The sequence below is a fragment of the Musa acuminata genome, chromosome BXJ2-4 (assembly GCF_036884655.1).
Source record: "Musa acuminata AAA Group cultivar baxijiao chromosome BXJ2-4, Cavendish_Baxijiao_AAA, whole genome shotgun sequence".
Taxonomy (NCBI): Eukaryota; Viridiplantae; Streptophyta; class Magnoliopsida; order Zingiberales; family Musaceae; genus Musa; species Musa acuminata.
In genome coordinates, this window is record NC_088341.1 from 37,772,970 (window position 1) to 37,785,197 (window position 12,228).

At 37.5% G+C, this 12,228-nt stretch overlaps 1 protein-coding gene and 1 long non-coding RNA gene across 2 annotated transcripts; one reads left to right on the forward strand and one right to left on the reverse strand.

Moving 5' to 3' along the window:
* Nucleotides 1-199: 199 nt before the first annotated feature.
* On the forward strand, nucleotides 200-8,229 carry LOC103999130 (bifunctional TH2 protein, mitochondrial). Its single transcript, XM_009420826.3, has 7 exons — nucleotides 200-809; nucleotides 1,238-1,346; nucleotides 4,603-4,893; nucleotides 5,026-5,437; nucleotides 5,587-5,856; nucleotides 7,197-7,811; nucleotides 7,897-8,229. The coding sequence occupies exons 1-6, from the start codon at nucleotides 370-372 to the stop codon at nucleotides 7,610-7,612; spliced, it is 1,938 nt and encodes a 645-aa protein (XP_009419101.1). The 5' UTR covers nucleotides 200-369; the 3' UTR covers nucleotides 7,613-7,811; nucleotides 7,897-8,229.
* Nucleotides 8,230-9,546: 1,317 nt separating this feature from the next.
* Nucleotides 9,547-11,861, reverse strand: LOC108952930 (uncharacterized). Its single transcript, XR_001978166.2, has 3 exons — nucleotides 11,716-11,861; nucleotides 11,470-11,620; nucleotides 9,547-9,793 (listed from the first exon to the last, which is right to left on the reverse strand). It is a non-coding gene; the product is annotated as an uncharacterized LOC108952930 (long non-coding RNA).
* Between the last annotated feature and the right edge of the window lie 367 nt (nucleotides 11,862-12,228).

Here is a 12,228-nt window from a genome sequence, read left to right on the forward strand (position 1 = left end):
TCCAGGATGTCTGGGCCCCACCACAGCCCCAAACGTGTCAAGATCTGGAACGCCCATAAGGAATGTCTGGTGATTCGTGCAATTGATCGGAACGGCGTTTTCCATGGGCCTACGGCCCAAAAGCTGCGACTACTGATCCGGCCCAATACGTAACGTGTCCATCTCACGATGATGGTGGTGATGACGTGAGACAAGACATATATGTTCGGAGGTTGACGCAGCGGATCTGCACTGCAAGCGACTCACGAGACGGACCGACGGCCGGCCGCCGGCACTCCCCCCACCACCCTCTTCCACTTCCACGCATATAAGTAATCCAAATCCTTCCCAAACCTCCCCATCCCACCATTTCTTCTTCGTCCGCCGTTGATGCGATCCCTCTCCCCCTTCCTCCTCCTCCTCCGAATCCATAACCGCGTCCCCTTCTCTTCCTTGCCCTCGCCTTCGATCCGCTCCCGATTTCGTCCCTCGAAGCGATATTTATCGGATCTCGGCTTCTCTGAGAAGCTTCCTTCGGTCGCCGCCGCTGATCGGAGGGGTTCGCCTTCGAGATCGACCTCCCTTGCTCGCTGCGCCGCGGATCCTTCGTCCCCCACGGTTGGTGCAGGCATGGAGATGGTGGCGAAGGCGGCGGCGGCCTCTGGAGAAGGCTCCGTGGCCAGGCGGTTCTGGATCGGCTCCTGGAAGGAGGCCCTGTTTGCGTCGTATACCCCCTTCGTGGTGTGCCTCGCCGCGGGGAAGCTGAACATGGACACCTTCCGCAACTACATTGCCCAGGACGTGTACTTCCTCAGGGCGTTCGCTCAAGCGTGAGTAGTACAGCTCTTGGCTCCCTGAGCTTCGATGTCGGTGGTTACTGATTGGGCTTGTGAATTAGGGTTTAGGATTTATAAACTATTTTTGCGACTTCTTGGATCTTGAGCTATTTACGGTTTGGTCTTTGAATAATTCCACGTCCTCAAGGTGTTTGCTCAAGCGTGATCAGTCCTGCTCGGCCAGAAACCTTAACGCTTGGTGGTTCTTGGTGGTCCAGTGGGTTGGGGTTTATGATTCTTTTTAAGCATTCCATTTTACTTGTTCTTGTATTGAATTCTGCTAGGGTCGATACGATTTTGCTAGTTGCAGATAGTTGGATCCTAGCTTTCTTGTTGTTCCTGTGGTGGGATATTTTGAGCTGTCCATCCTTTTCATTCCTGAATGGTGATAAAACATTCTTTGTTTTTTTGATAAATTTTAGCTATGAGATGGCAGAAGAATTTGCTGATGATGATGAAACCAAGGCTGCAATCACTGAGCTGAGGAAAGCTGTTCTTGATGAGCTTAAAATGCATGATTCAGTCGTCCAAGTAAGGTTTCGATCATTCTCTCTGATCACATCAAATTCTCAGCCCATTCTTTCTCTTTTATTATGTAGGATTTATCTTTGATTGCATATGCAGTTCGTTCACTGGATCTTGGCAACTTCTAACATATATATTTATCAAATTAGGATTTTATATTAGAACAATGTATTGTAATTTGTTCCATTGGGCTTTACAATGGTTTTACTTGTGGATCTTTTACATATTTTATTGGCTATTCTTGATGTAGGACAAGCTACTCAGACACCAAATATGTAAAACAAGTAGTGGGATATTTTTATTATAGGGGTATTGAAAGAGAGAGAGAAAGAGGAAAATAAAGATAATAGTGTAAAAAAGAGATAACTAATAGAGTTGCTCTAGCTCAATAGGAGAAACTCCTAGAGATTAAGGATTTATGTCATCAGAAAAATCAATGTGGCCTCACATTATTTACATATATCATGAGAAAACAGACTCTCTCTTTTCTTGGCTAAATTAAAGGCTTTGATACTAAAACTGATGCTGGATGAGTAATCTTGAATATCAAAATATGAGTTCTCCCTCTTTTCTTGGCTAAATTAAAGGCTTTGATACTAAAACTGATGCTGGATGAGTTTTGATACTATACATGTAGTGGACCTTTTCTATAATATGGGGATGGAAAGAGAGAGAGGAAGAGGAAGATAATAAAAAAAGATAATAGGATAAGGAAGGGATAACTGTCAAACTTGTTGTGGCTCAAGGAGAATTTCCCATGATAAAAGCCTTGCATTTTTGCTTGTTTGATAATTTCGTACGAAAAATAAATTTCTCATATCACTCACAAATTATATGGGAAAGCATACTTTAGTATATCCCATTTCGCTTTGATTTTCCATTATTATTCATGTCCCTTTTTATACACCCCAAATACAAGAAAAAAAAAGAAAATACAAAAAATAAAGAGTGATTATTATACATCATCAAACAAGTCATCTATTTTTTTTTCCATTTCGAAGAAGACAACATTCCATACTTGATTTGGAAAATAATCTTCCATTTTGATAATATTCTTAATTGATATTCTCTCTTGTAGAATAGAGAACTTTCTTGCAAGGATGAAATCTTCAATTAAAATTAAAACTTTGTTATTTTTCATTTTTTCTGCATTTGCTTTATTTTTCTAATTTAGAAAGTGAAATGGAAATATGAAAAATGTTGTCAAGTGACAACTTATGGCATTTGCAGAATACTATTGAACTAATAAATTTTATTCAAATAAGAAATAATTAAAATGTGTCCATGTTGATTCTGGTTTTTCCTATGAAATTGTTTTGATTTATAAAGAATTTTGTGCTTAAACTGCAATAAATAGTTTGATGTTGCACTTTAATGTGTTTTGCTTTTATGTATACTATTCTGATGTTTATTTGGCTCTTCTTGTTTTTCCTAGTATTTCTTTTGAATATGAAAAGGATTTTCTGCTTAAAGTACATGATACTTTTAAATAGTTTTAGATTTTTATTTCTAGGGTTTCTTCTGTGTTAAATTGTTGATATATAGCTTGACTGTTATGTTAGATTCAGCAATTTATACTAAAAGAGATATCATGGTTCCTTTTGGCTGTATGATTGATGTCTTAAATTTTATTAATATCAATTTACTTTGAATTTTATATTGTCCGTTTTATTATTATCATATACTTCAATTTGAGGAATTTGCATCTGATGATCGCACTAGTGTGATCTTCCACTTGTCACTTCTCTACATGCCATTGTCAGGGTCTTAGTTCTACCATGAAAAGCATGCTATTAGCATACGTGTGTGCGTGCACACGTGCGCACACACATGCACACACACATATATATTCCCTAAGGCTCCCTTTTCATTTTTCCCAAAAGACGTGACCTATTTTGATTTTTCCCAAATGATACCCCATAATTTGAATAATGCCCAAAATGCCTCTCACCAACCCTAATGATACATTTTACGCTAGTTTTTTCCACCAATTTTGAACCGTTACAGTGTTTTCATCTGGCTCATTTATAGTGTTTTTTCAATAGTGTTATAGTAATTTTATTGAGATATTGAAAACACTGTAAGCTATTGAAAAATACTGTAAGTGACGTCATATTATGTCTCGTTGGTTGTCATTGCTTGTAGATCATTACAATACCATATTTTTAGGCTTGCAGTTGGTTTGGTTGAAGTTAGGAGTTCATTTGGATCATTTATAGTGTTTTCATATGGCCTCTACATTGTTTTTGTTGTGGTGGTCAAAACACTATAATAGATTAATTTTGTATCCTTATTTGGGTGATGTTGTTCCTATAGCAAATATCTATTTGAATCCTAGTATGATATATCAAATAATTTCTAGTATGTTTTGATTCCATTTGGTTCATTTATTGTGGTTTTTAATAATGTTATAGTGTTTTTATTGAAGTATTGAAAACACTGCAAAGCACTAAAGTTATTGAAAAACACTATAAGTAACATTATATCATGTCTCTTTGGTTGTCATTGCTCATAGACCATTACGGTATCAAAATTTTAAATTTGAAGTTGGTTTGGAATCTGGATGAGGTTATGACTCTATTTGTATCATTTATAGTGTTTTCAATTGGACTCTATATTGTTTTTGTTATGGTTGTCAAAACATTGTAACATGTCAGGCTAAAACACTATAACAAGCGGGAAAAATACTGTTGGGGTTGGTAAGGGTTAGAGGGGGAACCTTTGGGTAAAAAATGAAAAAGGGCGACATTTTCAGGAAAACCATCCATATGTGTGTGTATGTGCGTGTTTGTGTTCAATATCTAAAGCTGATGTTGGAGGTTTTGTGCCTTCTTTCAATTATTCATTGGATGCTTTTCAGTGCTTTATGCTCCCTTCTATTTGGTATTTTCTCTTATAAGGATTGTATTTTTGAAAACATAGTTGGATATTATAAAGCAGATTGGGTAATTGACAATGCAATCACGTTTTCATATTTTACACCTGTACCATGCTTTGAGGTCACTAAGATTTACTCGTCTTGATACCTTTTTTTATTTACTGTCTGTCACCCAAAGATGGTATAAGATCTATATAGCTGATCACAAATTATGATCCTATTTTTCTTGTAGCTAAATAGAACTTAAATGGTTGTGCTATTATGATTAGTTTATATTCTCACTCTTTCTCTTATAGCTGTGAAAAACTGCATTTTTACTGGAATCGTACAGGGGTATGTGTAGACCTGTGCATACAAAGTTATCTAAGAGAACCAGTTATGCAGGAATGGGGAATCGACCCCACCAAAGAGATAATTCCCAACCCAGCAACACTAAAGTACACTGAGTTCTTGCTTGCGACTGCTGGTGGGAAAATTGAAGGTGGGAAAGGACATGGGAAAATAGTTACTCCCTTTGAGAAGACAAAAATTGCTGCCTACACAGTTGGTGCTATGACCCCTTGCATGAGGCTTTATGCATTCTTGGGCAAAGAGCTTCAGTTGCATTTGCAATATGAGGGAAATGGTCATCCATACAAGAAGTGGATTGACACTTACTCCTCTGCAGGTTTTGAGGTATCTTGATGTCTAAAAGCAATCGACCGCTGTTTGTCCTGTTCATCTGTAATTCAATTTATTGAACTAAGTACAGACAAATTCAACTTTGTTTATAGTTAGTTGCCATTTTTTCTCTTTTATGCCATGCAGGCATCTGCCGTTCAAATAGAAGACTTGCTTGACAAACTGAGTGTTTCATTGACTGGCGAGGAGCTTGAAATAATAGAAAAGCTTTGGTGCCATGCTATGAAACTTGAAATTGAATTCTTCAATGCTCAGCCAATTGTCCAACCGGTGGTTGTTCCATTAACAAAACTGCATGATCCGACAAATCATCTGGTTATTTTTTCTGATTTTGACTTGACTTGCACTGTGCTCGACTCCTCTGCCTTACTAGCTGAGATTGCAATCTTAACCGCATCCAAGCCTGGTCAGAGTGGGACTGATACTTTGAGTGTTCAGAGGTCACCTTCAGATGTGAGGAACTCCTGGGATGTTCTTTCTAAGCAGTATACTGAGGAGTATGAGCAATGTATCGAAAGCTTACTTCCACCAGAGCAAGGTAACTTGATCACAAGTTTTACTTCTAACAAGTTCAGTGGTTAAGATGATCAGATAACAGCATGTTTTTTATTTTTTTGTTGGAGATAATATTTAAGCACACTGTATTTGTTAATTCTTACACGCCTTTAATTACTTGTTCATGTGCAGCAAAGATATTTGATTATGAAAGCCTTTACAAAAGCCTTGAGCAGTTCTCCAATTTTGAAAAACAAGCAAATTCTAGGGTCATAGAGTCAGGATTGCTGAAGGGAATGAATTTAGAAGATATCAAGAGAACTGGGGAGTGTTTGACCCTCCAAGATGGCTGTAAAGAATTTTTTCAGAATGTTGTAAAGATAAAACAAAAACTTAATGCCGAGTTCCACATACTGTCATATTGTTGGTGCGCAGACCTTATAAGATCAGCTTTTTCTTCAGGTACTTCCTTTCCTTGATTTTCTCTTGTGATTTGTTTTGTTTTCCACTTGTAGAGGCAAATTGTGGTGGTACACATGCATACGGAAGATGTAGCTAATCGAGTCACGGCCACATACCGGTTAGAGAAAGAAACTCCTTAATTTCCCATACATGTGAGGATATATGTACAAAGTTCCTATTCATCTCATTACATACACTTATTTAGTGGACAACTCTTATTAGCTTATCTATTGCATAACCGAAGCCAACTGAAAATATATTTACTTCACACATTAGCTTTTGTTAGATCTTTCCCTTTTAATTTTTTACATAACTTACAAATGTCTATCTATTTTTTACTGTCTTGCCCTGTTTCTTAAATATTTGTATCAAAATGCTTATCTTCATTCATGGGACGATCATTTATTTGTTATTCTTGTGTTATAAAAATTGTTAATCATTTCTATATTATTGAGTAGGAAAGAGAAAAGTTTTTATATTTTCCCAATTGGAACTTCAAAAAATGTTGTCCATAGATCCTCTGCTGAACTCTTATTTTCACAAGCACTTCCATGTTTTAATAAAGATGTCACAAAGTTAAGAGTTTCATATCCGATAGTTTACCTCATTTGTTGTGAAAATTTTCAAAATAATAATTACTAGTTTTATTGGCATTATTCTGTTCACCTTCATCCCATCCTCAGGTACTTTGACTTTTATATGAAGTTACCAAAATCTCTTCTCTTATTCCCTTACTTCAGCAGGCTTCTATATGTGTATCCTAGGTATCTTTTATCCCTAATTTACTATGAGGAGGATCATGTTATGTAACAGTGTCCAAATGAGATGCTTTCTTTGTTTCCTTTAAAGTTTATTTGTGTTTTCCACTCATCATTTATATTTCTGCAAAGTTTAAAATAATATTTTTGTGCCAATAGTTGCTTGCTTGGAATTTATTACAACACCACTTAGTCACCTGATTTAATGGGAAAGGTATTTATTATATTCCTATAATGCACAATCACATATTTATCTTAAGCTAGAAAGTTTTTCGACTTTTTTTTCTAAATTGGTCAACAAAGAGACAAAAGATTGGAATGATTTGTGTATTAGAGTTTGAGTTCCAAGATGTCATCTGCCTTTCTGATATATCATTAAAAGATTGAGGCAGGTCACCGTTCTCTCAGAAATGGATTATTTTAGCATGTCTCACAGTTTGACTTGTCATTAATTGTGGTTTTTGTTGATAGTATTGAACTTATTATTCTGTACAAGGTTATTAGGCAACACAACATTATTATGGTTATTTTTCTCCATGATGCTCTAGCAAAGCCATCTGAATCTGTGCTCAATTTGTTCAGTTGGTTGTCTAAATGAGTTGGGCATACACTCGAATGAGTTCAACTACGATGGATCTGTTTCAACGGGTGAAATTCTCAGAATGATGGAGTCTCCCTTGGACAAGGTTAAGACATTCAAAAGCATCATAGCCAACCTTGCCAGTGAAGAAAAGCATTTGTCTGTCTACATTGGGGATTCAGTTGGTGATTTGCTTTGCTTGCTGGAAGCAGATGTTGGTATCGTCATAGGATCAAGCTTAAGCTTGAGGAGAGTTGGGGAGCAATTTGGTGTGTCTTTCGTTCCGCTCTACTCTGGTTCGATAAAGAAACAACGGGAAGTTATAGAGGATGCTAATGTCTGGAAGGGAGGGTTGTCTGGTGTTGTCTACACAGCGTCTAGCTGGACAGATATACATGCTTTTCTTTTGGGGGCATAGCTCTCTCTCTCTCTCTCTCTTAGACTGCTTTTCTTCTTTGTTGCTTTTAAGAAATGGTACAAGAACTTGACGAAGTATTTGTAAGTCAATTAATTCGTGGCTAGTTTTGTGCAGCCACAGTCGAGTAGTTTTACATAATTTCCTCCACATTTGCATTGATCCAAAGGGGAGTAGCCATCGGCCTTGCATTGGTTCTCAGGTACTTTGATTTCCGACACATCTTTTCTCTATCCTATATACATATATAAGTAACTAATGAAGGTTTTTGCTATCCATAATTGTAGGACTGGTGACAATTTGGATCAGGTGACAAATAAATAGCCAAGGTTCGGATTTTACATGTATTTGTTTGTAATATTTTGGGCAATAAGAAAAGATGTTACACAGCATTTTGTAGGCCATTTAACTTGATATATGTACCGACCTTTAGCATAAGGTTTGAGCCACAATATTTCGGTTAAATAAGGTTTGAGCCACTGTATTTTGGTTAAAGCCTGCCTCCTTTATGACAATGTGCCAAGCTGCAAAAGTTCTCATTGCATTTTGTAATTACTTATCTTTTGTAAATTCCGTTGACGATGCTATAAAGTTTAGAAAGAAAAGAAACTACATTTTCATGTTTTTTTTCTCACTGGTGAAAGATGTTTATCCTTTGCAATTGTTTTTGCGCTTCTCCGAGTGTTTTTCCGCGCACACTTTTTTTTTTGTTTTTCTTGTTTTTTTTAATCTTTATGTTTCTGCACCGTCACAATGTCCGAGTTTCTAATGGTTCGCAGTCAATTGTAATTTTCTATTCGTGTCGTATGAATGGCTTGATGCAAATTCATTTCGCTATATGTATACTGCAAGCATACCTCAATCGAACTGTCATATCACTTGATTCTCTCGACCCATTATTCATTTACTCAGTCTCTTATTATATATATATATATATATATATATATATATATATATATATATATATATATATATATATATATATATATATATATAAACTTACCTCATGCAATTAAAATATAGAAGGTTAAAAAAAAATCAAAACCATGCGAAATGCGGTGACCAGACTTCAGCAGGGAAGGGAAAGGACCCGAACTTTCGGTGAAGTTACCACATCCTTTCATCCGAGGAAGACCCCGCAAAAATAGTTAAATCCATGCAAAACCATTCGACGTCAGTCTACTTACGCTCAATCGCGGTGAAGACTATGCTACGAGGACTTCGTACCATTTTGCTGTGCGGTGACAAGACTCTAGCCGGCAACGGGGAAGTACATGATCCACTCGGTGAAGCTACCGCGTGATTTGGTGGGACGAAGAGCCGCAAAAAAAATTAAATCCTTCCAAAATCAACTGGTGTTCATCATCTTATGCTGATAACGGTGAGCAGACTCTGGACAATGATGATACCAGGACTCTACGGTAGGTTTACCAACTGCACGTTGAAAATAGTTAAAACAGCGCTTGAAATCATCTAATGCTCAGTTGAGGTGACCAGACTCTGGCCGGCGACGGGGAAGTACATGATCCGCTCGGTGAAGTTATCGCGTGCTTTGGTGGGACAAAGAGGCTCCAAAAAAAATTAAATCCTTCCAAAATCAACTGGTGTTCATCATCTTATGCTCACTAGCGGTGGGCAGACTCTGGACACGGTGATGATACCAAGACTCGACGGTATGCTTACCAACTGCGCGTTCAAAATAGTTAAAACAGCGCTTGAAATCATCTAATTTCCAACGACTTAATTGCCTCACTTTGAGATTAGCAGATATCCATCCTCATGTTAAGAACAGAATCCCCCAGCAAGCTTCATTTTCTTTCTTTTTTTGTTCATTTTAATTTCTCCTATAATTGTTACAAAGTGTAATTTTGTGTAAAGGCTTTGTATCATTTCTAGTTGTGAAGAGCTGAACTGTGTTTCGCAGTTAAAAGTTCATTTGATAAACTTCATGCTTTCTACATGTACAGGTTTTCTCTTTCTTGGATTGTTTACATGCTGGTGAGATCTCACAAGGCCATGATGAAAAATAAAGTTGTTCTTGCATCACATAAGACTAATTAGAGGAAAAATAATCAGCCTTCTAAAATGAAGGTTGCATGAATCTGTGCTTCTCAACTGAATCAGTCAATGAGTGATGTTCAGTAATGAGTTTCTAAGATTCTGTGCTGACATTTACTTTGAGACCTGAAATGTACAAAGAGAACAACAATGGAAGGGTTTTAGAAGAAGTAAAAAACCTGTGTAAGAAAAAGGAAAACCAAAACTAAGAAAGAAATAGAAGATTGAACCCAAAAAAAATACATAAAAGAAATCAAAGAAATAGACTATATTCCCATCCAAACTATAACACTTGAGGAGCTCAGAGCAATTGTGTAAAGAGTTTCCAAAGATCTAACCACTCCTTTCCCTCTATGGGAACCGGCACTGGCACTGGCACCGGCACCGACCATAACTCTTCCCAACAACTTACCATCTCCTTATCCAGCCTCTCTCCACTAATGCGATCTAGCATCTGAATAACTTGCGAACACCAAACAGACTATAGAAGAAGATTAATTCGGATCTTGAATATATCACATTGAAAGAACAGTTGATCTCTGCATTCATCATATCTTGACAAATTATGTGAACAAGCCGCAGACAAAGTCCTTTGGTTCTATACATGCCTTCTGTCTGATGTCAGTATACAGAACTAGAGATGATGAACTAATGCATGTTTCATCAGTCCACAGAACTCTGTAACCAGCATCTGAATTAAATCCTAACAGTTTACAAAAGACTCTAACTCTATGAGTTTAAGCATAATTCGCAAACTCCAAATCCTGTGAAATTTAATCATCTCTTACGAAAAATTTTCCAAGGCAATAGATCCATCCATTATGCTTAAAAGTTTGAGTCATGCAAGCTGTGATTCCCAAATCAAATCCATTTTCTATCTCCTAATTTAGAACTCACTCCATTGCAGAATGTCTCATCTACACTAAATTCCTTCCCATGATTACAATGGAACAGTCTCTCTTCTGTCCACTAACCAGTTCATCAAACACTAATTTTTCTTCCTTGAGATTCCACACCATAAAAATAAAGTTCATTATTGCTTTGTCCATTCTATTCAAAAACAATATAAGCACCTCAAAAACCACCATGGCACCAAGAAATGAATACATCCAGGTTACCAAATCTAAAAGATTTTAGATGGCTTCTTAGCTATAAAGGCAGACTTATGAATTTTATAGGTAAAACACCTTACATCCTTAATTTGTTTACATTAACCTGGCTTTCATCAGAACCACCCACAGCCCACCATAATCAAGCTCTGCTTATTGAAGTTAATATTCTACACCAATTTCACATGTATTCCGCGAAGAAAATCGCATAGCTAATTGATTGGCCACCCATGCTAGAGAGGAAATAAACTCTGTAGTCTTTGGAGGAGGTTTTATCCTTCAGATTTGAATCTTTTAATTCGCTCTGAGGTGAATAAGATTGTTTCATATCGATTTCACTAATAAAGTTTTTTAATTTTTCTTTGGAAAAAAAAAAGATTTTTTATTCCCCAGTAAACATCAACATCACTAGATGATCAAGCCTCAGTAAGACCTTCTTTCCTCCAGTGAAAAGATCAGGAGCCAGTCAATAAATTTTCCCATCTTTCGCATCTTTATTCAGCATCCTACAGATTTATATCAGTGGTTAAGATGAATAAATGGGGGCAAACATGAAACCCAGCCTTAGCCGACTCCTGCAATTAATCCATCCTCCCCACTCTCCATCCAACACCACAGATCACTTTCATTTAACCATGATTTGTCTCAGATTCTACATCTAATCCAAGGAAGTCCAAAGCTTAAAGATTATACCTTTAATCTGCATTCAAAGCAAAGAAGGAGCAGGCTTAATGTCGCGTATTACTCGTTACAATGTGTGTGGTAGTACATCTCTTGGCATCGTAAGGGCGACAAGTTTTGCTGTTGGCAGTACCGATCGACGATTGCCACAAAGATCGAGCCGCTGCGCACCGGACCATCATCAATACGAAACATTAAGAACGAGGTAATAAAATCATGGGCAATAAATGGATAGTAAATCTCGTTAGGTACTACAACCTGATGTCGAGCAGGCATAATCAATCGCAGAGACAGATATCGAATCAAGAGGAAACGGAGAACGACATACGTAGCAGCATACCTGATCTGGCGATGGGCTTACGGTTCATCTGTGTCAGGAGGAAGAAAAGAAGGAAGAAGCGAACGAGAATGCACTTCCGGTCACCTCCTGTGAGAATAAGATTACAAGGGTCGGCTGTTGCTGCAGCCTTTTAATCTTTTGGAGTCACTTTGTTGAACTAGCATCAAGCGGGTAAGTCCACCGTCCGTGACCATAACATGAGGGCGAGTCCTCGTACTGCCGGTGAATGCAAGATTACGTGTAGTTCACATTTTGGTGGTGACGCTTTTACATTTTTCCCTGGAGCACTTCATCGACCAACAGCATGCGGTAAGGTGACCGAGGAGTTTCCATACCTCTCTTAACGGTGTTAGTCTGTGCACCGTGGGTTAAACTAAGACTTATCATCATTGACGCTTCGGTAAGGATATAATATATCTGAAGGTGCAATT